The 27,726-nt window shown below is 46.0% G+C and overlaps 1 protein-coding gene across 2 annotated transcripts; it reads right to left on the reverse strand.

Moving 5' to 3' along the window:
* Nucleotides 1-2,850: 2,850 nt before the first annotated feature.
* On the reverse strand, nucleotides 2,851-27,349 carry KDELR2 (KDEL endoplasmic reticulum protein retention receptor 2). 2 transcript variants are annotated; one of them, XM_008018737.3, is made up of 5 exons: nucleotides 27,096-27,349; nucleotides 16,938-17,038; nucleotides 11,166-11,324; nucleotides 7,725-7,977; nucleotides 2,851-4,935 (listed from the first exon to the last, which is right to left on the reverse strand). In XM_008018737.3, the coding sequence occupies exons 1-5, from the start codon at nucleotides 27,184-27,186 to the stop codon at nucleotides 4,901-4,903; spliced, it is 639 nt and encodes a 212-aa protein (XP_008016928.1). In that variant the 5' UTR covers nucleotides 27,187-27,349; the 3' UTR covers nucleotides 2,851-4,900. The 2 variants fall into 2 exon arrangements, with proteins under 2 accessions (XP_008016928.1, XP_008016929.1); XM_008018738.3 differs by lacking the exon at nucleotides 7,725-7,977 and having other exon boundaries at nucleotides 4,476-4,935; nucleotides 27,096-27,311.
* Nucleotides 27,350-27,726: the final 377 nt, after the last annotated feature.

Raw genomic sequence — 27,726 nt, forward strand, 5'->3', positions numbered from 1 at the left:
TCTAGCTCCTGGGTTCAAGCAATTCTCGTGCCTCAGCCTCCTAAGTAGCTGGAATTACAAACGCACACCACCATGCCTGGCTAATTTTTGTATTTTTAGTAGAGACGAGGTTTCACCATGTCCAGTTTCAGGCTGGTCTGGAACTCCTGGCCTCAAGTGATCCACCCTCTTCAGCCTCTCAAAGTGTACGGATTACAGGTGTGACCCACTGCGCCCAGCCCACAAATTTTCTTAAGAAGTAAAATTTCAGCTGGGCGTGGTGGTTGACACCTGTAATCCCAGCACTTTGGGAGGCTGAGGCAGGCAGATCACGAGGTCAGGAGATCGAGACCATCCTGGCTAACACAGTGAAACCCTGCCTCTACTAAAAATACAAAAAATTAGCCGGGCATGGTGGTACGCGCCTGTAGTCCCAGCTACTTGAGAGGCTGAGGCAGGAGAATCACTTGAACCTGGGAGGCGGAGGTTGCAGTGAGCCGAGATCCCACCACTGCACTCCAGCCTGGGCCACAAAGCGAGACTCTGTCTCAAAAAAAAAAAAAAAAAAAGATCCTTAACAAACTGTTATTTCCCAGGTGAACTATCCACATCAAAGCACAGGTCTTGCAAAAGTGACTCATAATGACTTTTTTGAAATGATGGAAATATTTCAGATACAGAGAAGATGCCTGACACCTAAGGGCCCACTGTGTAGATTTAACACAGAATACCATCCTGCCATATTTATTTATCCCATCATGAATTTTGGGGAAAAATAAAATACCTTAATATTCTTCTTTGCATTTCAGAATTTGCAAGTTACAGAGTATTTTTCTTGGCAGTTTTTTTTGTTTTATAATTTTTTTTTTTTTTTTTTTTGAGACTGAGTCTCGGCTCTGTCACCCAGGCTGGAGTGCAGTGGTGGGATCTCGGCTCACTGCAACCTCCGCCTCCCAGGTTCAAGTGATTCTCCTGCCTCAGCCTCCCAAGTAGCTGGGATTACAGGTGTGCACCACCACGCCTGGCTAATTTTGGTATTTTTAGTAGAGACGAGGTTTTACCATGTTGGCCAGGCTGGTCTTGAACTCCTGACCTCAGGTGATCCACCCACCTCGGCCTCCCAAAGTGTTGGGATTACAGACGTCAGCCACCATGCCTGGTGACTCTCACCTTTTAAGTGCCCAAGGTGAAACTAGGACAGTCTTTTATTTCAGTATTGTAAAAAAGTACCCTTGTCATTGCTTAAAAGGATATGTACTGTGTTATGCTGCAAATGGCTTTTAAAGTGCAGGGACAAAAGGAATTGTTTCAAAACTAGAGAAACACCCACAGCACCTCCAGCAGATTCCAGGCTACAGATTCCAGTTAACCCAGATAGTTGTGACCAAGGCTGGGTGGTACTGGGCAGAGCTCTGGTTTTTGGAAATTCCACATCTGGCCACTAGAGGACAGAGGCACACAGAAAAAACGCACGCAGATCCAATCAAGCAAGCCTCAGATGGGTGGCTGCTTTAGGAAGGTATCTAGGAGTCAACTTCTTCCTTTTCTTTGCGATGGGGTCTCACTGTTGCCCAGGCTGGGGTGCAGTGGCGCGATCTCAGCAGCTCCATCCTCTGCCTCCCAGATTCAAGTGATTCTTGTGCCTCAGCCTCCTGAGTAGCTGAGATTACAGGTGTGTGCCACCACACCCGGCTTATTTTTTTATTTTTAGAAGTGAGGGTTTTACCATGTTGGCCAGGCTGGTCTCAAACTCCTGACCTCAGGAGATCCGCCCACCTCAGCCTCCCAAAGTGCTGGGATTACAGGCATGAGCCACTGCATCTAACAAGGTTATGAACCTTCTGGCAAAACTGACCTATACCAAATGAGTCAGAGGGACTCCTGCCAGAACCAGTTTCCAACCAGCTTTTGAAGGGGCTGTCTCAAACTAAGCAGAAAGTCAGGAGGGGCAAATATGATTATTGTATGTGTACCAAGCTCTGGCCGTGAGCTTTGCCAGCAATAGCATCCCCGGCAGTTTACCTATGTAACTGGAGGCAATGAGGCTCACGTGAAGTCCAGGGCCAGGGAGTACCAGTGAGGGAGCCAAGCCGCAACACATGCCAGGGCCCAAAGCATGTGCTTTTCTTACTTAGGGTTCTCATAAACCACTATGATCTCCATTAAAACCACTTCTCCACCTGCTCTTCTCTTAGCCCAAGCGTGAGGAAGCAGGGAAACTTGTTTGAAGTTTCTTTGTGATTGAACTGGACAGGGGAAAAGATTGGTCTCTGTTAAGGAGCCAATGGCCAGAAGCCTTTCTTCTTTTATTATTTAAAAATTTTCATTTTTACTAATTTTTTTTTTTTTGAGACGGAGTCTTGCTCTGTCGCCCAGGCTGGCATGCAGTGGCGCAATCTCGGCTCACTGCAAGTTCCGCCTCCCGGGTTCATGCCATTCTCCTGCCTCAGCCTCCCGAGCAGCTGGGACTACAGGGACCCGCCACACCCAGCTAATTTTTTGGGGGCGATTGTTAGTAGAGACAGGGTTTCACTGTGTTAGCCAGGATGGTCTTGATCTCTTGACCTCGTGATCCGCCCGCCTTGGCCTCCCAAAGTGCTGGGATTACAGACGTGAGCCACCGTACCTGGCCTTTTACTAGTTTTTTAAATGAGATTTGGTATTGCTATGTTGTCCAGCTGGTCTGAAACTCCTGTCCTCAAGTGATCCTTCTGCCTTAGCCTCCCAAAGTGCTGTGATAATAGGCATGAGCCACCAGGCCTGGCTGGAAAGCAGCTTTTCCTATCATACCAGTTACGGGGCAAATCTCTGACCTTTGCTTTATTTCTCATGATGCTTACACTGAAAAACACACAAACACCTCAATAAAAATATTAATTACCTGGTAACCTTTATTCAGGAAGTGAAAGTAACTGTGAAACAGTGCTTCATAAGGCATGGCATACAAGGCCTTGGTTTCCAACGCCGGCAAGGATGAGGCCCAGTCCCACACTCCCTCGCAGGCACCCTTGCTAAGATGTCCTCCTGGGTGACCAAAACGGTGGTAACAACATAGCCAAAGTTACTTTTACTTGGGTAGGATGACTGCAGAAGGCATCACTATGCAGAGCTTCCAGACCTTTCCGTGCGTCATGCTCTCCAGAGGATGCGCCAGGTGTGTTGGATTTGCATGCACAAAGACAGGTATGCGCCCCACCCACCCCAGGCTGGGCAGCAAGATGTCTGCTCACCTACTGCACTAGACTTCCCAGCCTCCTTCCACACTCAGAATCCTTAAGGAGGATAGAGACCACAGAAACTAAAGCAAGACTAGGATGCTGCAAGGAAAGATGCTCTGATACACAAAAGCCAAAACATGAGGCAAGGAGGGAAAAGTAAAATGAGGCACACAGGAAGTTAAACTATGCAGTTACACTGCTGATTTAGAAAGATGTTAAGACACACACTAGATACAAATGAAACTCATCCTGCTCCCTTCCTCCAGAAGACATTGTAATGCAGAAAGCAAAAATACTACATCCTTCTTGTCATCAGCACTGTTAGTATTCAACACTTTAATATTTATGGTGTATCACATAAAAAACAAAGTCATATACTTTTGCATTAATAAAAAAATAGCAAATCCATATAATGGCAAAATCAGGAAAAAAATTCTAGTATTTCCACAAAATACATAATGTCTTACAGATGATTATGTGGACTTTAAATGTTTGCAGCCCTACAGAGCTTTTGTTGCCAATTGAAAAAAAAAAAATCATCCCAACATAGGATGTTCAAAAAGCCTAATTCATAAAAAAGACAATTTAGTCTATGTTTAATACAGTGTTTTTTAGGATGGTAACGTAAGTCATGCAAGAGCTCTGGAAAACAAAACAAGAAACTATGATGTCAGCTGTGGGTTAAATAAAAAGAAAAAAACCAACCACACAAAAAAGAATATAAGGAATGGTTAGTGGTGCTGCCAATTAAAAAAAAAATTGTAAATCATCTTACCACCCAAAAGTGATATGGAAAACTGTTTGAATCTGAGCATGGACATGGTTGTAGTCATCTTTTGGAATTATAAAGGAAAGTGACAGGTAACTACTTGTGTTCCATTCCTCAGAGGAGTAGATTCCTATATCCAAATGATCATGAATGCCCCTCCCATCCCACACTCAGATGGAAAGCAGCCAAAACTCCTGCCGCTGGATTCTTCAGCACCCTTGGGACAGTCTCCAACTGACACTTCGCAGCAGAGGAAGAGGGCAGGCACCTTTGGTGACTCTTCAGTGAGACTCCATCGACATTCAGAATCTTAAAATGTTGGTAATGAAAACCACGGACCTCCAAGTCATCCTTACCAACCTCAAATGTAGTGTTGTGACATCCAACGAAGGACTTCCACGTCACATGGGAATAAATTTGAACAGATACATCCAATTGAACATAGTGTCTCAGATTTCAAACAAATACAGCTCATCTTTTGCCAACAAATAAATATAGTGGAATGCAAGTTTGAGGGATGGAAGAATATATAATCTACCAACTGTCAAGGAGTACAATTTCATTGCAGACACAAAGACTCAACAGTTTCAAAGATTTTTTTAAAATTAAAAAAAAAGTTTGCACTTATTCCTCACAAAATCTTCACTTTTGAAACTATCCCAATTGAAGCTACACACTGAATTTATTAATACAGCATTAAGTTTCTTTGTGTAAAAAAATCTTTGTACACAGTAATAAAAAAAGATAAGGCAAGATGCATTAAACAGAAACCTTCTGGCTCTTTTCCTCTGCGTTCTTACAGAGCCACTGATGACTATCTGCAACAAAAGAGTTAAGTTTCTGATTTTCCGTATCAAGCATCTTATGCCTTTGCTGTGGTAAGAATTCTGTCCGAGCACCCTGAAGGACAGATGCTGGTGATGGTCTTTGGCACTTATGCTGGCAAACTGAGCTTCTTTCCCTTGAGTACTAGAATTTCAAAGAGAAGAAAAGAAAACAAAAGGTTACTGATATTGACAAACTTAGCTTCCTTCTTCCCATTCCTAGAAGTCACTCACACACAAGATTCTACATAGTAAGGTATAGGAAATAAGCAATTGTATTTTAAAAATACAAATTTCATCGAAAGTGCCACTAAATTCATAGTGGCTTTTTGTTACCATGACTTTCACCCTAATCAATATATAGTAAAATATAGCTATGTAGGGAGGCCTGTGAAATTCTGGGTACTAAAACATAAAGGCCGGGTGCAGTGGCTCACGCCTATAATCCCAGCACTTTGGCAGGCCAGGGTGGGAGGATCCCTTGAAGCTAGGAGTTCAAGACCAGCCTGGGCAAAAAAAGTGAGAGCGAAACCATCTCTATAAAAAGATTTTTTTAAATGAAAGAGGTGTGGTGGCATGCACTTGTAGTCCCAGCTACTCAGGAGGATGAGCAGGGAGGATCACTTAAGCCCAGGAGTTTGGGACTGCAGTGAGGAAGGATCACACCACTACATTCTTGCAGCCTGAGTAACAGCATGAGACCCTGTCTCTTTAAAAAAAAACAAACACAAAAGATGGCTAGGTGAGGGAGCTCACACCTATAATCCCAGCACTTTGGGAGGCAGAGGTGGGCGGATCTCCTGAGGTCAGGAGTTCAAGACCAGCCTGGCCAATATGGCGAAACACCATCTCTACCAAAAATACAGAAATTAGGCTGGGCACAACCATCTCTACCAAAAATACAAAAATTAGGCTGGGCACAATGGCTCATGCCTGTCATCCCAGCACTTGGGGAGGCTGAGGCGGGTGGATCACATGAGGTTGGGAGTTTGAGACCAGCCTGACCCACATAGAGAAATTCCATCTCTACTAAAAATATAAAAATTAGCTGGGTGTGGTGGCGGGCACCTGTAATCCCAGCTACTCAGGAGGCTGAGGCAGGAGAATCCCTTGAACATGGGAGGTGGAGGTTGCAGTGAGCCCAGATTGCACCACTGCACTCCAGCCTGGGCAACAAGAGCAAAACTCTGTCTCAAAAAAAAAAAAAAAAAAAAAAGGGCTAGGCGCGGTGTCTCACGCCTGTAATCCCAGTACTCTGGGAGGCCGAGGTGTGGTGGTGTATGCCTGCAGTCCCAGCTACTAGGGTGGCCAAGGCAAGAGAATCACTTGAACCTGCAAGGTGGAGGTTGCAGTGAGTCCAGATCGTGCCACTGCACTCCAGCCTGGGTGACAGAGCGAGACTCCGTCTCAAACCAAAACAAAAGTAGCCAGGTGTGGTGGTGTGTGACTGTAATCTCAGCTACTCGGGAGGCTGAGGCAGGAGAATCACTTGAACTTGGGAGGCAGAGGTTGCAGTGAGCTGAGAGCAAGCCACTGCATTCTAGCCTGGGCGAGAGAGAAAGACTCGCTCTGGAGGAAAAAAAAAAAAAAAAGGAAAGATATAAGATATATATGTTCTTTTTTTTGAGACAGAGTTTTGCTCTTGTTCCCCAGGCTGGAGTGTAATGGCGTGATATCAGCTCACTGCAACCTCCGCTTCCCTGATTCAAGAGATTTTCCTGCCTCAGCCTCCCGAGTAGCTGGGATTACAGGCATGTGCCACCACACCCAGTTAATTTTGTATTTTTAGTAGAGTTGGGGTTTCACCATGTTGGTCAGGCTGGTCTCGAACTCCTGACCTCAGGTGATCCACCCGCCTCGGCCTCCCAAAGTGCTGAGATTACAGGCATGAGCCATCGCACCCGATCTATATATGCTTTTTACCTAGCAATTCCACCATTAGGAATTTTATTGTATAGTTGGATTTTTAGCCTGGGATCTGTGGTTGGGTTTCAGAGATTCCTGAATCTGCCAAAACTATATGCATGCATTTGGGTGCGTATGCATAAATATGCTTTTTTTTTTTTGAGACAGTCTTGCTCTGTCACTCAGGCTAGAGTGCAGTAGCGCGATCTCGGCTCACTGCAAGCTCTGCCTCCCGCGTTCACACCATTCTCCTGCCTCAGCCTCCCGAGTAACTGGGACTACAGGTGCCTGCCACCACGCTTGGTTAATTTTTTTTGTATTTTTAGTAGAGACAGGATTTCATGTGTTAGCCAGGATGATCTTGATCGCCTAACCTCGTGATCCGCCCACCTTGGCCTCCCAAAGTGCTGGGATTACAGGCGTGAGCCACCGCACCCGGCATAAATATGCTTTTTTTTTCTGAACAAGGATGATAGCTTTCATCAAATTTTGGTAAAGTTCACATGTCCTATATTCATACAAATGCAAAAACACATATATACAAGGATGCTGATATAATGACTGGATTTTAACAGCAAACCAGTAACAGCCTGAACAGCCATGAACAGGGGGCTGGGTAAATAAATTATGGTACATGCACATAATGAAACACTCTGTGGCTACTGAAAATTATGTAGATTTCTAAAGACATGAAAAATGTGAGTGGGATAAAAGCAGTGTATAGAACAGCGTGTACAGTTTAAGTCATGTGTCTGTGTATGCACAGAGAGGTATCTGGTGTTATGTTTACTGAAACACCAGATGAATTTTTTAGTGAAAATGTGTCATTTTAGGAAAAGTGATTGCAAAAGAAAAAGGATTCTTATATTTAAGAAGACAACATCCTGATCCAGAATGTTACTGGTCAATCACAAAAGTGTTTCTCTGGAGCCAGTTTATGAGAGAGTGCCCGGTTAGAAGAGTGCCAGGCAAGGGCGCTCCTAAAAGAACATGTGACTCTAGAAACAACGCAGGCCACATCCAACATACCTTTTGTAATGTACAAGTAGAAGAAGTCACAGTATAGGATGGTCTGGACTACGCCGGCCACCACAGCAATGAGGTCAAAGAAGCCCTCAAAGTAGAAGCGCCAGATCCAGTTGACAAGATACAAAGCACGATAGAGGCCCAGGAAGAACAAGTAGTGCGTGGTGATGGTCTCGGCCTCCCCGGTCTTGCTGATCATAAAGAGCTGTGGAAGGATAGCCACGGACTCCAGGTAGATGGAGAAGGTCCAGAGGATCTAGAAGAGAAATGCAAGCTTCCATCAGGACCCACTGCCCACCAGAAGCTCAGAGGAAACGCTCTTGCTTGCTTTACCACAAAGCAGCTTAAGATGAGTGGGGAGTGGGGCATGTCGGCCCAAAACAGAACAACAGCTTGGCAACTGCATAACCCAGTGGTCCCCAACCTTCTTGGCGCCAGTGACTGGTTTCATAGAAGACAATTTTTCCACAGACTAGCAGGGTGGATGGATGGTTTCGGGATGATTCAAGCACATTGCAATCATTGTGCACTTTATTTCTATTATTACTATAATATACAATGAAATAATTATATAGCTCATCATAACGCAGAATCAGTGGGAGCCTGAGCTTGTTTTCCTGCAACTAGATGGTCCCATCTGGGGGTGATGGGAGACAGTGACAGATCATCAGGCATTAGATTTTCATAAGGAGCACGCAACCTAGATCCCCCACATGCACAGTTCACAATAGGCCTTGCACTCCTATGAGAACTGAATGCCTCGCACTCCTATGAGAACTGAATGCCACCACTTATCTGACAGGAGGTGGAGCTTGGGCGGTAATGTGAGTGATGGGGAGCGGCTGTAAATACAATGAAGCTTCACTTGCTCACCCACCGCTCATCTCCTCCTGGGCAGCCTGGTTCCTCACAGGCTATGAACCGGGACCAGTCAGTGGCCCAGGGGTTGAGGACTCCTGGCATAAATCACAGAAACTTAAGCAACCTTTAAGAGGCAGGGCACTGCCAGTGTGACAAGCTGGGTAACCTGGACATCTCTACCACTTTGAATTTTCATCACCCTGTCTCTCCAGGTTTATTTTTCCTGCCTCAATTTTCTATGAATCTACATACAGACATTTCTCCTGGACAAGCTTGTCCTGCTCCAGATCTGGGATACCAAATCAACCCTGCTTTCCGCCAGGGTTGACAATACTGATAATTGATAAGTTCCTTCTACTTCCTTGCTGCTGTTTTTCCTCGCTGACTGATCTTGCCAGACTACTGAAATATTTTTACTATTTTTCTTATTCCTTAAGCTTTCTGGTGTGGTTAAATCAAAGGGGTAGAAGTCAGAATTGTAATTACAGAAATTCTCTGCCCAACATACGACTTTATTCATGATGATAACAGAAGGACTTTCAGAGGGTCCTTGAGTGTTTTAAAAGTCCAGGCATGGTCGGGCGTGGTAGCTCACGCCTATAATCCCAGCACTTTGGGAGGCCTAGACAGGTGGATCACCTGAGATCAGGAGTTCAAGACCAGCCTGGAAAACATGGTGAAACCTAGTCTCTACTAAAAATACAAAAATTAGCCAGGCAAGATGGCGGGTACCTGTAATCCCAGCTACGCGGGAGGCTGAGGCAGGAGAACTGCTTGAACCTGGGAGGCAAAGGCTGCAGTGAGCTGAGATCATGCCACTGCACTCCAGCCTGGGTGACAGAGCGAGACTCCGTCTCAAAAAAAAAAAAAAAAAAAATCCAGGCGCTCCCAGCATCCATCAGACACTCAGAGTAGCACAGTGACTTGATCGGTCCCAGGATGTGGAGCAGCACCATTTGCCTGTTCAGTAAGGAAAGAAGAGGTAAAAGAAGAGGTACTCGGGAGCAGATCAGTGCACTGCACAGTGCTGGGGCACCACAAACCACCTTTCCTAAAGGCAAGAGGTGCAGAGTGCTGCTAAGCAGGGTAATAGACACAACATCAGTGCACATCTGTACATGAAAAGGAAACAAAATGTGGGCTACAGGAGGGAGACTGTGTTCTTCCAACACTGGTACGGGCAGGGCTGTGTTTGGTACCACAGAAGTCAAGATAATGAAATACAGTTTCAAGTTTCTATTTCAAATGAATCAGACTGTAAGCTGTCAGCAGACACCCAAATATGTGGGTGCTTAATTCTCATCTACGATTTTTTACACCAGTCATGAACATTGCACTAGAGTTTCCCAAACCAGAAAATAAAAACAAAAAACCCCATGAAAACCTACATGATCTGCAAACATACAAACAGGTCCATTCACCTAGATGACCAGAAATGACCACTAAATAACTTTTTTTCTTTAGATGGAGCCTCACTCTGTCGCCAAGGCTGGAGTGCAGTGGCTCAATCTTGGCTCACTGCAACTTCCGCCTCCCAGGTTTAAGTGATTCTCCTTCCTCAGCCTCCTAAGTAGCTGGGATTACAGGTGCACAACACCACACCCAGCTAATTTTTGTATTTCTTTATCTTTCTCTTTTTTTTTTTGTGATGGAGTCTCACTCTGTCACCCAGGCTGGAGTACACTGGTGTGATCTCAGCTCACTGCAACCTCCACCTCCTGGGTACATGCCATTCTCCTGCCTCAGCCTCCCAAGTAGCTGGGACTACAGACGCCTAACTACCATGCTCGGCTAAATTTTTTTTTTTTTTTTTTGAGACAGAGTCTCACTCTGTTGCCCAGGCTGGAGTGCTGTGGCGCCATCTCCGCTCGCTGCAAGCTCCACCTCCCAGGTTCATGCCATTCCCCTGCCTCAGCCTCCCAAGTAGCTGGGACTACAGGCGCCCGCCACCACACCCAGCTAATTTTTTTGTATTTTTAGTAGAGACAGGGTTTTACCGTGTTAGCCAGGATGGTCTCAATCCCGACTTTGTGACCCACCCGCCTCGGCCTCCCAAAGTGCTGGGATTACAGGCGTAAGCCACTGCGCATGGCCGATTTTTGTGTTTCTAATAGAGACAGGGTTTCACTATGCTGGCCAGGCTGAATGCCTGAACCTCTGACCTCAAGTGATCTGCCCACCTCAGCCTCCCAAAATGCTGGGATTATAGGCATGAGCCACCAGGCACAGCCCTAAATAACCTCTTTTTTATTTTCCCCCAAGACAAGAGTCTTGCTCTGTAACCCAGGCTGGAGTACAATGGTGTCATCTTGGCTCACTGCAACCTCCACCTCTTGGGTTCAAGCGATTCTCCTGCCTCAGTCTTCTGAGTAACTGAGATTACAGGCACGTGCACACCACACCCAGCTAATTTTCTGTATTTTCAGTGGAGACGATGTTGCACCATGTTGGCCAGGCTGGTCTCGAACACCTGACCTCATGACCCACCCAAAGTGGAGGCCGAACTCTGCCTCGGTCTCCCAAAGTGCTGGGATTACAGGCATGAGCTACCACGCCTGGCCCTAAATAACCTTTTAAACTAACCTCAAGAGGAGAGAAATCGTGATTGACTAAAAAGGAGAGGCCTCCCACAGGGACCACCAGAAACTCCACTCGGAAGGTATCGTGATTTCCATCGTAGGTTGCCTTAAATTTCAGGTAGATCAGGTACACTGTGGCATAGGAGCAGGCAAGGTAGATAACCTACAAGCAAAAGAAAAAAATACCAGGTGTCAATACCTTGCCACTATTCCAGCTCCCCCAGCTTTTTTTTTTTTTATTATCCATGTATTTGGAAAGGCAAGATTTTCTTCCTTAGCCTGTTTTTGGAATTTTAAAACTTAAATATAGTAAAATTCTCTTTTTTGGAGGTGTTCAGTTCTGAGGCATAACCACCACCAAAATTAGGACACAGAACAGTTCCATCACCCCCAAAATTCTGCTATGCTGCCCCTTTGCAGTCAAGCTCCCCCAGGCTTCCTTCACCTCCTGCAATGCAATCACACTTATGTTCTCCGCCCGTAGTTTTGCCTTTTCTACAATGCCACATAAATGGAGTCATATAGTATGTCGCCTTCTGAGTCCAACTTCAGTTAGCCTAATGCATTTGAGAGTCAACCAAACTTATTGTGTATACAGCAGGTCTGCCAATAACATCCTTTCGTTGTAACATTGATGAGAAAAGAAACTGGTTCCCGGCTGGGGACACTGTCCACATGGCGTTCGCACGCTCTCCCCGGGTCCAGGTGGGTCTTCTCCAGATACTATGGTTTCCTCTTACATCTCAAAGATGTGCTTGTTAGGTGAACTGGCATGGGAACTGTCCTAGTGTGAGTGTGGGTGTGGGTGTGGGAGAGCACGCCCTGTGATGGAATGGCATCCTGTGCAGTGGGGGAAAGTTCCCTTCTTGAACCTGAGCTGCTGGGATAGGCTCTGGCCACCTGGGACCCTGAACTGAAGTGGGTTGGAAAATGAATACAAATTATGGTAAAATAAAAATTCATAAAGTAATATACAATAATTATACAACCGTACAATAAACAATGTAGTACAAAAGCACTCAGTGAGCCTGCTATAATTGTTATTGTTTTTTAACTTTATGGTAGTAGGAGGTACTCCTTATAATTTTTGCTTTGAAAACATATACCTTTTTTTTTTGAGATGGAGTCTCACTCTGTCGCCTAGGCTGGAGTGCAGTGGTGTGATCTGGGCTCACTGCAAGCTCCGCCTCCTGGGTTCACGCCATTCTCCTGCCTCAGCTTCCTGAGTAGCTGGGACTACAGGCGCCCGCCACCACACCCGGCTAAGTTTTAAGTATTTTTTTAGTAGAGACGGGGTTTCACCGTGTTAGCCAGGATGGTCTTGATCTCCTGACCTTGTGATCCGCCCACCTCGGCCTCCCAGAGTGCTGGGATTACAGGCGTGAGCCACCGCGCCCAGCCTGCAAACATATACTTCTTGATTTAACCCACCACCACTATGACCCACCGTCACGCACCAATTCACTAAAAATTGGATAAATAATTATGTTGCTTTTATTAATCTTTCTTAAATATATAGCTCACACTGGCTGGGCGCAGTGGCTCCCGCCTGTAATCCCAGCACTCTGGGAGGCCGAGGTGGGCGAATCACCACGTCAGGAGATCCAGACTATCCTGGCTAACACGGTGAAACCCCGTGTCTATTAAAAAAATACAAAAAATTAACTGGGTTTGATGGCGGGTGCCTGTAGTCCCAGCTACCCGGAGGCTGAGGCAAAAGAATGGTGTGAACACAGGAGGCGGAGCTTGCAGTGAGCTGAGATCACGCCACTGCACTCCAGCCTGGACAACAGAGTGAGACTCTGTCTCAAAAAAAAAAAAAAAAAAAAAAAAAAAAAATTGATAGCTCACATTTGTTTTGGGCCTTTTTTTTTTGAGACAGACTCTCACTCTGTCACCCAGGCTGGAGTGCAGTTGTGCGATCTCGGCTCACTGCAACCTCCACCTTCCGGGTTCAAGCGATTCTTGTGCCTCAGCCTCCCAAGTAGCTGGGAACACAAGCGCCCGCCACCACGCCCAGTTAATTTTTATATTTTTAGTAGAGACGGGGTTTCACCATGTTGGTCAGGCTGGTCTTGAACTCCTGACCTCAGGTGATCCGCCCGCCTCGGCCTCCCAAAGTGCTGGGATTACAGGCGTGAGCCACTGCACCGGCCTGTTTTGGGTCTTTATTTAAAAGTCTGGTGGTGTTTTTGGGACCAGAAATATGCTGTAGGAACTTAACTCTTACTCATGTCAATTAGCCTATGGTAAAACTGGCTTCAGTGTATGTTGTTTCACTTCAAGAACCTACCAATGACATTAAGTGAGGGCCTAGTGTTAATAATTTGTTCCTTTTATAGCTGTGTCCATTGGTGGTCCATTGTATGGATGCACCAGTTTATTTATTCACTCACCAGTTGAAGGACAGGTGGTTTCTGATTTGGGAGGACAGTGGATAAAGCTGCTGTGAACATTTGCGTACAAGTGTTGGTGTGAATGTAAGTTTTCACTTCACTTGGGTATGTACTTTGGGGTCAGATTGCTGGGTCATATGTTAAGTGTAACTTTTTTTTTTGAGACGGAGCCTTGCTCTGTCGCCAGGCTGGAGTGCAGTGGTGCAATCTCAGCTCACTGTAACCTCCACTTCCCGGGTTCAAGCAATTCTCCTGCCTCAGCCTCCCCAGTAGCTGAGATTACAGGCGCACGCCGCCACACCCAGCTAATTTTTAGTAGAGGCGGGATTTCACCATGTTGGCCAGGATGGTCTTGATTTCCTGACCTTGTGATCCACCCACCTCGGCCTCCCAAAGTGCTGGGATTACAGGCGTGAGCCACCATGACCAGCCATAAGTTTAACTTTATAAGAAACTGGTATACAAGTACAGTAGCTCACGCCTGTAATCCCAGCACTTTGGGAGGCCAAGGTGAGTGGATCATTTGAGGTCAGGAGTTCAAAACCAGCCTGGCCAGCATGGTGAAACCCCGTCTCTACGGGAAATACAAAAATTTTTTTTTAAAGGCCAAAAAACATGTATTCCTCTGACCCCAAAGAAAAGTCTGATATTCTAAAATTACATCAACTCTCAGACTGCAGAAATAAGGCTCAAGGATCAAATAGCAGGTTTAGTCCAGGAACAGCAACACCTGAGAGCTAGCTGTCCTGCCTAGCACTGCTTCTCCCCAGGAAAGACAATGTGAGAACATCTAGGCAGATGACTTAATAGGAAATTGACAGCAGTCATGAAGCCCTTATATGCTTTTAAAAAACTACGAAGACACTAAATTGACCCTGACACTTCATACTTGCAAATAAACAGTCAACATGGTATTAAAATTGTTGTTCATACCCATATACCAAAGAACTACCCCCAAAAGGAATCAAGGAACATTCATACACTATTACAGGAGTTCTCTCCACACACAAATATATGTGCACATATGGGAATACAAAACAAAATCTACATGCATAAACAAAACACACATCCATCTACACGTGCACTGAACCCCCTCAGCACATCCAGCCAAGGCTCACAGCAGACAGGCCTCTCACCAGGACCTAGCCTGTGGCCAGCTCAACGTTAATGAAAACTTGATGGACGTTATTTCCACTAAGGCCTTAGCAGCAGCTGGAGAAGAACAGCTGCTTCTCTCCTCTCACCAGCACATAGAAGTTAAAGTAAAAAGACACGAGCGCCTCAGGTCTCAGGACAGACTTTCAGGACATTGTGCTTAGAAACTACAACCAAGCAAGCATGGATTCCTCTGAAACCTGGGCATCCTGAGTGGGAGGGAGGATTCTTGTTCACACATCTCAAGTTTTAACTTGCCTAGACAAGTGGGGACCTAACCTTTTTTTTTTTCTTGAGACGGAGTCTCACTTTGTCGCCCAGGCTGGAGTGCAGTGGCACAATCTCGGCTCACTGCAAGCTCTACCTCCCGGGTTCACGCCATTCTCCCGCCTCAGCCTGCCGAGTAGCTGGGACTACAGGCACCTGCCACCATGCCTGGCTAATTTTTTGTATTTTTAGGAGAGACGGGGTTTCGCCATTCACAGGATGGTCTAGATCTCCTGACCTCGTGATCCGCCCACCTCGGCCTCCCAAAGTATCGGGATTACAGGCGTGAGCCCCTAACCATTTTTAAGTAAGCTCACTTCCTGAATACTAGGTTCCCATCACTTGGTAATGAAGAATCTATTATAAGTGACTCAAATTTGCTTTTTAGTAAAGACCAGACTTACATATTGCTTTGTCTCCTTTCAACAGTGCTTATGAAAATGCTCCTGAACACAAAATGTTGGGGGGAGGTTGTTTAGATGCCATACCAAATAGGATTCAGTTTAAATATTACTTCCTTGGGTGTGCTAATAACCAAATGTCCTAGAATAGTGCCTGGTGCACAGGTGCTCAGTATTTGTAGAATGAAGGAAAGAAAGAAAGAAAGAAATCAGACTCCTATTACATATCCCGAGAGCCCCTGTTTTGTTTTGTTTTTCAGACAGGGTCCTGCTCTGTCACCCAGGCTGCCAGGCTGGAGTACAGTGGTGTGATTATGACTCACTGCAACTTCAACCGCCAGGGTTCAAGCGATCGTACCACTTCACCCTCCCGAGTAGTTGGGACTACAGGAGTATGCCACCATGCCTGGCTAATTTCTGCATATATATATACACACACACACACACACACACACACACACACATATTTAGAGACGGGGTCTCACTATGTTGCTCAGGCTGGTCTCGGATTCCTTGGCTCAAGCAATCCACCCACCTTGGCCTCCCAAAGTGCTGGGATTACAGGCATGAGCTACTGTGCCTAGCCTGTTTCATTTTTTTTATACCCATAGGTTCACAGTCTCTTATACTTTTCCTTTGTAGCACCCACCATAAATTGCAGTCACTTGTACTGCCATGATCTGTGTACTCTCCCACACCAGAATAGAAACTTCTGCTTATTTTCTGCCACATCCTCAGTTCCCAGCTCTATAGGTGTTCACAAGCATGAATTCAACACTGTGTGAAAGAACTGAAGCTCATGTAGTCTACAACTTCCCCCAGTATGGGGTGTGCACCACCAGTGGAACACAAAGTGTTAGGTGGTGTGCAAACATTTTGTATTTTAATAGTTATACATTTGTTTTAATGTGAATTCAAAAAAATACAAGAAAGACAACAAAGGTGTTATAGATACTAATGCTTCGGACAAGTTGAAGGTTTAAAAAATATGTTACTAAGTAAATGATGGCATACAGATCATTTAAGCATGGCAAATGTAATAAAAATTTGCCAACAAAAATACACAACAGTTTAAGAAAAACTGACTCAGTGGAAAAGAAAAAAGGTAGAAACCTACACACAGTTCCTCACACAGCAGCAAAATGAGACACTGCAACTAGGAGTCCTGCTTTCATTCCTTGTTATGTACCAACTTGCTGGATTTCTCTGGGGACTCTGTAATTTCCCACGGCTTGAAAATATAATGGTTACCCCTCTTTCTTATAGAGTTATCGAGAGCTTTAGATTTATCATACTTAAGGAACCTAAAATAAAAAAGCTCTAACTTCAAAGTATTTTAATTAACTACTGTTTGAAACCAAAAATGTATGCTTACTGATAACTCGTTTATTCCCAGTTATATGTACAAGGTGGTCTGAAAGTTTTAAAGTCAAGAACAGCATATTAAGACATGATTTTTGGAGCATTTTAATTAAAAATATACAGCTGACATAAATTAAGTTTCCATAGACCTGTGCACTGTTGATGAAATACATTCCAGGGGATGGCATACCATACCTTCATAGATGTGTTATACAATGAAATAAATGAAGTAAAAAGATCCAGGTAACGAGTTGTGAAGACCAGTGCAAACAGAAGCTGGCTTTTCCCAGAAATACCTGGAGAAACAGAAGGGAAGTATTAGAAAGACCTGCAGAGCTTTAGGATTCCTGTGGATCACACTGTACAGGGAGTGCAGGCAGGGAAGGAGGAGTGTGTGGGGTCAAAGGCCCAGGTCTGGGGAGGGCTCTGAATGAACAAGAGCAGTTGTAGTTTTTCTATCCCTTAACGTTCCCAAACATGCCCCTTTTGGGAGGCTCTAACAGGTTTTTCTGTCTCACTATAAAGGGCGACCACAGGAAAGGGGCTTCATTATGCCAGAATGTGTATCATTCAAAGGAATCTTATATTTCTCAAACATATCTCCTCAGGCAGGAACAAATTTCTCAATAATTCTGCTGTCATTTAGTGTTATAACTTGTCTCTTACATTCACATTTTTCTTTTCTTTCTTTTCCCCCGAGACAGGGTCTCCCTCTGCTGCCCAGGGTGGAGTGCAGAGGCACGATCATAGCTCACTGCAGTCCTGACCTCCTGGGCTTAAGCAATCTTCCCACCTCTGCCTCTAGAGTAGCTGGGACTAGAGGTGTGAGCTACCACACTCAGCTAATTTTTAAACACATTTTTTGTAGAGATGGAGTTTCACCATGTTACCCACACTGGTCTTGAACTCCTGGGCCCAAGCAATCCTTCCAGCTTCCCAAAGTGTTGGCATTACAGGTATGAGCCATCTCGCCTGGGCCTTTCTTTGCAAGGTAAAACAATATCTCCATGGTGAGAAATCTTTTGAGAATGGAGATGGAGTCTACTGTGATTAAGGGGGATGAGGAGTCGAGTGAGAAGCACTGACTCAGGTAAGAGTTGGGTAGGAACTCCCACTGGAATAATGGCATCACCTCCCATGGTGACTTCTTTGCTAAGAGCGGCAATTACTTGGATATGTTAAGATTTTTAAAGCTTCGGTCTCAGTTGGGCATAGTGGCTCATGCCTGTAATCTCCACATTTTGGGAGGCTAAGGCGGGAGGATCGCTTGAACTCAGGAGTTTGAGACTAGACTCTGTCTCTACAAAAAATAAAAAAGTGACAGCCAGGCAAGGTGGTACACACCTGTGATCCCAGCTACATGGGAGGCTGAGGTGGGAGGATTGCGTGACTCTAGAAGGTTGGGGCTGCAGGGAGCTGTGGTCACATCCCTGACCCTGTCTCAAAAAACAAATTAATTAAAATAAAATAAACAGAAATTCCACTGTATTTGTATAAAAATGTTCCTGAATGCTAGGACAACATGAAGGTGGTAACCCACAACTACAGCCGGTCTTCAAAAGCAGCTGTCTTTTTTAAAGCCTTGAAACTGTGTTTCCACCTCCAACCACCAACCCACCTCCAGAGCACTGCATGGCGCAGCCACACTCAGCCAGGAAGGCTGGACATTTATGTGGTGTGCACACAGCTTTTCTGACATTTATATTTGACCAAATATTTACTTGACAAAGGACATGAACTATGGGTTTCAGATGCTGGAGACTGAGCGAATGCATTAAAGAAACTGAAGACTAACTAAATGTCAGAACCCACCTACCCTCATCTATAATGCAAACTTCACACTATTACACATTTTAGTAAGTATGAATTTAACAAAAATGTTAAATGAACTTTCACCCAAATCATTCACAACACTCCTCTGGAACGTGAAAAGCACATTATTTTTCTTTTCTTTTTTTGAGACTGGGTCTCACTCTGTTGCCCAGGCTGGAGTGCAGTGGCACAAGTACAGCCCACTGCACCTCTGGCCTCCCTGGGCTGAGGTGATCCTCCCACCTCAGCCTCCTGAGTAGCTGGTACTACAGGTGGGTGCGCCACCACGCCTGGCTAATTTTTGTATTACACGTTGTTTTCCTTTTTTTTTTTTTTTTTTTTTTTGAGACAGAGTCTCGCTCTGTAGCCCAGGCTGGAGTGCAGTGGCCGGATCTCAGCTCACTGCAAGCTCCGCCTCCCAGGTTTACGCCATTCTCCTGCCTCAGCCTCCCAAGTAGTTGGGACTACAGGCGCCCGCCACCTCGCCCGGCTAGTTTTTTTTTTGTATTTTTTAGTAGAGACAGGGTTTCACCGGGTTAGCCAGGATGGTCTCGATCTCCTGACCTCGTGATCCGCCCGACTCGGCCTCCCAAAGTGCTGGGATTACAGGCTTGAGCCACCAAGCCCGGCGTTGTTTTTCAATATTTTAGGAACAATCATTTTGCAGTTTGATGATGAAAGCCTGAATGTAAGAATGTTACTTTCTCAGATGAAAAACTGTAGTCCCAGCCTATTCACATACACACCTAAATAGAAATGGAAGAAAATGTTGACGCCACCCTTCCAGATCCATCAATAGAAACCAACTTCAAGGGCCAAAGGAGGAGACACAGACAGTAAATCTGCTCTGCTTAGTCTTTTCCCCAGTAACGGATAACTTATTTTTTCCTACAGAGATCAATGTTCCAAAGGGGAAATAACAAGGCTGCTGCTATCCAAGAAAACTGGAGGTTTCGGAGGGGGAAGAAGAAAGAACAGGGAGCAGTCAGACCATACCTGGTGTTCGCTGAAGCCTTGAGAAATCAATTTCTAGCGTATTTCCTATATGGTTCTTTCCAATATTTTAAATATAGGCATACAGAATACAGATAGATGAATTTTGTGGGAAAGGGTTTTACTCTAACAGAACTTTGGAAGTCAGGCAGATTTGAAATTGTGTCCTCATTCCCAGAATTCCTATACTGAAAACCAGGGTCCATCATACTGTCTTTACCAGCCCCCTATGGGGACCCAGCTCACATCCCACCTCCTCCGGGAGGTCATCTCTGAAGATACCCTCCTTCAGGACTGTTGATTCATTCAGCAAGCACATAAGGGGAACTACTTCATGCCAGCTGCTGCCCTAGCTCCAATTACAGTACTTAAAAAAATACACTGTGATGATGTGGTTCCTGCCTCTCCTCTCCCCCAAAACCCCACTCAATACCAAGATCTTTAAAGGCTGCGGTCATGCCTTATTCCATCTTGTATTCCCTGCATGGGACACTGGGCCCTGACACACAGCAGGGCTCAGAAAATATTTGCTGAATGAATAAATGGACAAAAGAAAATGGAATTCATTTTATCTTCATGTCATGGGGGCATTCTCATTTCGTGGTATTTTGGGAGAACACTTGTGAAGAATGTGCAGGTCATACTGTGTCTCTGTGACTGTAAATAGGGCTCTGCCCTAATTTACTACTAGCTGGAGGGCGAGAGAGCCCCGAGTGCGCACAGGGCAGTGTGTGGTGTGCAGTCCGTCCATGGAGTAGCATCCACGCAGGACCGCCTTGCTGGAAATCTGCAGATGCTAATGTGGTCCCACACCATTCTCCCTAGCCCGGGATCCTAATTAGGAAGTACGAGCTTCTTCCTTTAACACAACAAAACTGTCCTATCTTCATAGGAAAACGGGAATCCTAGCTGAAGACAGAAGGGGGTGGGGCAAGAATCTCCTGGAGAGTTTGGGGGTAGAATATCTGCTATTAAACCAGAGCAGCTCTCCTAGTCAGTTTCTCTCCACTTTGAGATCAAAACATGCTAAGGTTACCAGGTAATAAGCTCTGCCAGAATACTCACTTTTGTAAATGTTTCTGAAACTGACACCCCCATACCAAATATACCAAACACCCATATTAAGGAGTACAACTTGTTACATGGAAATCAATCATTAAACTTAACATCATTCTTGTCTTATCCTACTGGGCTAGGTTAAATGTCTTTTGTTTTCTGTTTTGTTTTGGAGATGGGGTCTCTCTCTGTGGTGGTCCAGGCTGGAGCACACTGGTGCAATCATAGTTCACTGCAGCCTTGACCTACTAAGCTCAAGCAATCCTCCCAATGAGGTATTATACATTACAAAATAGCTAGAAGAGAGGTTTTCGAATGAAGAAATGATAAACGCATGAGGTGATGGAAATAACTACTCAGATTAGACTATATAACATACACATGTATTAAAACATCAACTTGTACCCCATAAATAGATCCAATCATAATGTATCAATTAAAAAATTTTAAGCCCTAACAAAAAATAATGCAAATTAAAACACATAAACCAAAAATAAGACATGAACATTTTAAAATTTGATACTGTCAAAATTCTTCTTAGAAAGGCCATGCCAATTTACATATCTACTAACACCAAATCAAAATACCCTTTCTTCACATCTTTGCCAACATTTCCCTACTCAGAGGTATGCACTGCTGTTCTTTTTTCTTTATTTGCCCACCTCCCCCTTTTTTTTTGAGACAGAACCTCACTCTGTTGCCCAGCCTGGGGTATGATGGCATGATCACAGCTTGCTGCGGCCCGGGGCTTAAGTGACTCTCCACCTCAGCCTCCTGAGCACCTAAGACACAGGCACACGCCACCATGCCCACCCAATGTTTCCTTTTTTTTGTAGAGACAGGGTTTCACACTGTTGTCCAGGCTGGTCTCAAGCTCCTGGCCTCAAGTGATCCTTTAGCTTTGACCTCCCAAAGCGCTGCCACCACACCTGGCCTGCACTGCTAGTTTAATATTCAAATTCCTAACTCCTAGTGAGACTGGGCATCCGTTCATGCTTCATTGGTCTTTTGTGATTCTTCAGTGAATTGCCAACTTTGCCCATTTTTCTGCTGGGTTTTTATTTGCAGGAGTACTTTATTACAGATATTAACCTTTTGTCACGTAGGTATATTACAGATTATTTCACTCAGTTTATTGTCTTTAGCTTTGATAATATTCTGAATTAAGAAATCAATTTGGAGAGATGTCATCTTTCTTTCTCACCAGCCTGCCTGGGTGCTCTCCAGGACTGCATTATGAACATACATGCAGGTCGTCTTCTATGTCCATCAGCAAAGTTTAGTATTTATTTTTTATTTTTATTTTTATGAGACAGAGTTTCGCTCTTGTCACCCAGGCTGGAGCGCAGTGGCGCAACCTCGGCTCACTGCAACCTCTGCCTTCTGGGTTCAAGCGATTCTCCTGCCTCAGCCTCCCAAGTGGTTGGGACTACAGGCGCGAGCCACCATGCCCAGGTAACTTTTTTGTAATTTTAGTAGAGATGGGTTTCACCATATTGGCCAAGCTGGTCCTGAACTCCTGACAGGTGATGCACCCACCTCGGCCTCCCAAAGTGCTGGGATTACAGGCGTGAGCCATCGCGCCTGGCCATCTTTTGTACATTTTCATATCATTTCAACTATATTACAGCTTTCTTGAGAATAGAAACTTTTCTTTTTTTTTTTTTTGATTTTTGTTTTTTGTTTTTGAGACGGTCTCACTCTGTCACCCAAGCTGAACTGCAATGGTGTGATCATGGCTCACTGCAACCTCGACTTCCTGGGCTCCAGTGATCCTCCCCACTCAGCCTCTGAGTAGCTGGGACCACAGCGCACCACCACGGCTGGGTTATTTTTGTATTTTTGGTAGAGACAGGGTTTCACCATGCTGCACAAGCTGGTTTTGAACTTCTGTGCTCAAGTGATCCACCCACTTTGGCCTCCTAAAGTGCTGGAATTACAGGCATGAGCCACTAAGTCGGGCCGAGAACAAAAACTTTTTTGTTTTGTTTTTTTTGTTTGTTTGTTTTTTGAGACGGAGTCTCGCTCTGTCACCCAGGTTGGAGTGCAGTGGCACGATCTTGGCTCACTGCAAGCTCCACCTCCCGGGTTCACACCATTCTCCTGCCTCAGCCTCCCGAGTAGCTGGGACTACAGGCGCCCACCACCACGCCCAGCTAATTTCTCGTATTTTTAGTAGAGACGGGTTTCACCATGTTAGCCAGGATGGTCTCAATCTCCTGACCTCGTGATCCACACGCCTTGGCCTCCCAAAGTGCTGGGATTACAGGCGTGAGCCACCGTGCCTGGCCAAGAACAAAAACTTTTAATAGTTGCAAGCTGCTGTTCTGAATTGTGTGCCAGTGCCTTGTACGTGGTGGGTGGTTAATAAATGTTTGAGAGTAATGATTACTCAGAGACTGGCGCTCAAAGGAGCAGAGGCGACAACAGCTACAGAGGGAGCTGCACATGTGATGCAAAAGCTTCTTGGAGTACTCCCCATCTTACCCACTATATTACTCCAAAAATATCAACTGTCCCATATGTGAAATGTATGGACACCATAAGCTTCAGTATGGTGTTTGGTAGGATGAAAAGTTTACAACCTACGTAACAGCTAACAACAACCTAAGCGACAGGGGAAGGAGGGAAGGAGAGAGACTTGTGGGGGAAGGCCCAGGGTCGTGGATCTCAGCAAGACTCCTCTAGCTACAGTAGATACACACTACTGATCACTAGCTACAGTAGATACACACTACTAATAGATACAGCACTACAGTAGATACGGCACTAATAACCATTGGCCTACAGGAAAATTGGAATAGGAAGCCCTTCATCTAAAACCACCGCTTGTTCTTCCAAGGTTATGTAGGTCAGTGTTTAGGACAAAAATAAAGTGACAACTTGAGCATACTATGGATCGAGCTGCAATAATTCAGAATAGGAGAAACTCACACTCCATTTTGGCACTCTTCTGTAAAGACAATAGCAGATACAGCCACAAGAGAATGCGGACTCAAACGTGATCAACTCACCGCCCCCACTTTAAAATGGTCCTTAAAGTCAGCTGTTCTGGAATCTGACTACGAGGAACACAGAATCTCCAGCTTCTGCACGAGTAAGCTTCATCCCTGACCCTTATGGGGTAAAAAGCACCATGGTTCCGAGACTAAAACAGAATTTTCAAAATCGGTGCTAAAATCCTAAAAATGAACCTCAGTATCAGTATTTTCAAAATGAGAAACACAATCTGGATGCACATGTCTCCTATTCCAGTCATCTGAGAAACTCATATCAAATTCTTACTCTTTCAAAAGACTCTAAACAACTTTTATAATTTAGTATGGAAAAACAAAGCAGCTTGTCAAAGTTAGCATTTAATTCTGAATAAATGATCTGGGTGATTTACTTAAAATCAGGAAAACACACAAACAAGGACAGAAATCATCCTAAGTCTGAGAACAAGAACAGTTTAATAATATCCCTGGAATACTTGGCAAACACACACACAAAGTTAACTAATCTATTTCTCTCTTCCTTCGTTAGCATTTTAGCTGAAGTATTTCATATTTTCCTGATATGCTCCTGAATCTCTCAAATGAAAACAGTGAATAGTAAAAAATGAACGGCCTGGCGCGGTGGCTCGCGCCTGTAATGCCAGCACTTTGTGAGGGCGAGGTGGGCGGATCATGAGGTCAGGAGACCGACACCAGCCTGGCCAACATGGTGAAACCCCATCCCGACTAAAAATACAAAAATTAGCCGAGCATGGTGGCAGGCACCTATAGTCCCAGCTACTCGGGAGGCTGAGGCAAGAGAATCGCTTGAACCCGGGAGGCTGAGGCAAAAGAATCGTTTAAACCCGGGAGGCGGAGGTTGAAGTGAGCCAAGATCACGCCCTTGCACTCCAGCCTGGGGCACAACAGCGAGACTTACTCTCAAAAAAAAAAAAAACAAAAAAACAAAAAAAACAAATCATTATTCTGGAGTTGCATTGAATTCTCCCAAATATCTTAGTTTGGATAAAAGTTTAAGAGACAGCACACTTCAAGGCTTAATGATTTGCCAGAGGAGGGGATTCTGAAAAACATATGGAAAAAAATAAAGAGACTCACACGAAGATTTTGGAGCAAAACTAAAGATTAAAACTAACATCGCCAGGCACTGTGGCTCACACCTGTACCCAGCCGCTCAGGAGGCTGAGGAGGGAGGATTACTTGTGCCCAGGAGTTTGAGGCTGTAGTGAGCCGTGACACAGCCACTGCACTCCAGCCTGGGGGCCAGAGTGAGACACCGGTCCTACTCTTTTAAAAAAAAAAAAAAAAAAAAAGGTAACATCATCTGCGTGTGACAAAAAAGGATCTAAACATCGTGGTTTGGTATCAAACGTTTATTTAGGCTCCCTTAGACATTCATCTATCCAATCCTTTGAGTTACTTACTAATTGTGCTTTAATCCTGGCTCTATCACTAAATTTATTTGACTCCCTAAGACTCAGATCCCCCCTCCACAGAATGGGAACAATAGCACCTACCTCCTAAGGTTATTTATTTATTTTATTTTTTTTGAGACAGAGTTTCACTCTTGTTGCCCAGGCTGGAGTACAATGGTGCGATCTCAGCTCACAGCAACCTTTGCCTCCCAGGTTCAAGCAATTCTCCTGCCTCAGCCTCCCGAGTAGCTGGGATTACAGGCATGCACCACCACGGCCGGCTAATTTTGTATTTTTAGTAGAGACGGGGTTTCTCCATGCTGAGGCTGGTCTCGAATTCCTGACCTCAGGTGATCCACACACCTCGGCCTCCCAAAGTGATGAGTTTATGGGCATGAGCCACCGCACCCAGCCCTCCTAAGGTTATTTTAATGACTACCTGGGATAAGCCATATAAAGCACTCGGCTGACTACTTGATATACAGCAAGTGCCTCAACGTCACTTATCCACATTGCTGCAATGATGTGTTGTCATTGGAAACCATACAATGGGGCCTCTCAGAACTATGTATCAACTGAGAGATCACCTCCAAGTCAAACACACTGGCACACGGACTTTGTAACACCCATTTTAACTGCTCAAAGGTCTTCTGGGCTTTGCTTACTTCCTGGATCTCAGTTATGATCCAAGGAGATAGGGGAGGCCTGCAGACAGCAGAGTCAGAGAAGTGAGTGGGACTTTAGATGCCAACATTTTTAGAAATAAATCAGGTAAATAGAGTCTCTGCCACCCAGATCCTTCAGGATCATCTTTTACTGCCTCTGAAAAAATTCAGTTCTTGAATTCAACAAAAATTATTTCGCTGAACATCAAAAATAAGTTTAAGGAATTTTTAAGAAAGTTAAAGCCTGGGCAACATGGTGAAACCTTGTGTCTACGAAAAATAGCCAGAAAAAAAGTTAGGCCTGGTGGTACACGCATGGAGTCCCAGCTATTCAGGAGGCTGAGGCAGGAGGATTACCTGAGCCAGGGGAGGTAGAGGCTGCAGTGAGCAGTGATCGCACACTGCACTCCAGCCTGGGTGACAGAGCAAGATCCTGCCTCCAAAAAAAAAAAAAAAAAAAAAAAAGAATAAGTTAAAAACTCTCAAGTATTATACCTTTAACGAAATGTAAAAGTTCAAAACTATTATCTGGGAAAGACTCTTTTCACTGCCTCCTAGCAGTGCCTGCATGACATCTGTACTCCTGAACAGGGCAGCAGCCAACTCACTGGTGACGTGGAGTAAGAAACTGCAGGAGCCCATAGGAGGCCTCGGTGGCCCCCAGGCGCTACAGTTTTAAGAGAACTCATTATTAGATGGACGCACTTAGAGTTTGACAAACCAGATCGTTTCCCAAAGCAGCATTAATTACGCCAAGAAAATCGCGGACACCTCCCCGCAAGCCCCTCCGCAAGGGGTGTGATCCTGGACCCAAGGGCTTGGGTGATGCCCACACAACTCTAAGGACAGGCCTGACCCGACCCCACTACACCACACCTAGAACCCGGGCCTTGCACGGGCAGGGTGGGGAGCCGGGTGACCTCTCCCTGCGCCCGCCCCGCCTCCCGAGCTGGCTGGGCTGCCACGTCAGGCCCAGCCGGCCGCGGTCCTGCCCATCCTCCTCCCGCCTGTCCCATTGATTCGCGGGTTCCCTGCAACCCCGGGACCCCCACGCGGGATCTCGGCCGGAGAAGGGACCCTATTCAAGCCCAGGGAGGGGCCACGCCTGCCGGATCCCCCGCCTCACGCCAACTTTTCAGACAGAGCAGGGCCCCGCGCAGCCAGGTGCGCCCCGACGGCTCAAGTTCGCGCGGGGATCGAGTGCAGAGCGGGGCCCGGCGCTGCAACACCGGCACGGCGCTCACCCCGAGGGCCCGCAGGCCGCTGCCCCCCGGGTCCGGGCACCCGTTAGGCCGGCCGAGGGGGTGTGTCGGGCCGGCGCAGGCCCCTGGCCCGTGGGGTGGCCGAGGTCTGCAGGTCCTCGGCGAGACCCGGCCCCCGCGCCCGAGCCTCTCGGGGCCTTCCCCCGCCGCTCACCGGCGCAGGAGCGCGTCTTCCAGATCTTCAGCAGCAGGATGACGATGGCCGCCAGGTGGGACAGGTCCCCAGTCAGCCGGAAGATGTTCATGGCGGCGGCGGCGGCGGTCGGCGCAGCACGGCGGCCCCGGGGCTGGGCGGCTTAGGCAGCGGCGGCCCCTGAGAAGAAGCGGCGAAGATGGCGAGAGCAGCCGCGACGTGGCCAGGGACGTGGCCGAACTGCCGGCGCGCGCGCGCGGGGCAGCCTGGGAGAGTGGGGCCAGGCCCCGCCCCTGCCCCGCCCCTTAAAGGGGGCGCGCCCCAGCTCAGGCTCTGCAGGGCAGCTCGCAGGGACTCCCTTGCAAGAAGACCCCGGACTGTCTGCCAACTTTTCCCTACCGGGTTTCCGGCTTCTCTTAGGGGGCCAGCAGTTTCCTTTACTTTTTGGAAATAACACCAATCCCTGGGGATCTTTTTTTTCCCTCCCACATATCAAAAGAGCTTTACATGCCTACTGTATGAAAAAGTGTCAGAGAAGGCAGGCTGCGGTGTCTCATGCCTGGAATCCCAGCACTTTGAGAGGCCGAAGCCGGAGGATCCTTTGAGCCCAGGAGTTCGAGACCAACCTGGGCAAACTAATAAGACTTCCCCC

The sequence above is a fragment of the Chlorocebus sabaeus genome, chromosome 28 (assembly GCF_047675955.1).
Source record: "Chlorocebus sabaeus isolate Y175 chromosome 28, mChlSab1.0.hap1, whole genome shotgun sequence".
NCBI lineage: Eukaryota > Metazoa > Chordata > Mammalia > Primates > Cercopithecidae > Chlorocebus > Chlorocebus sabaeus.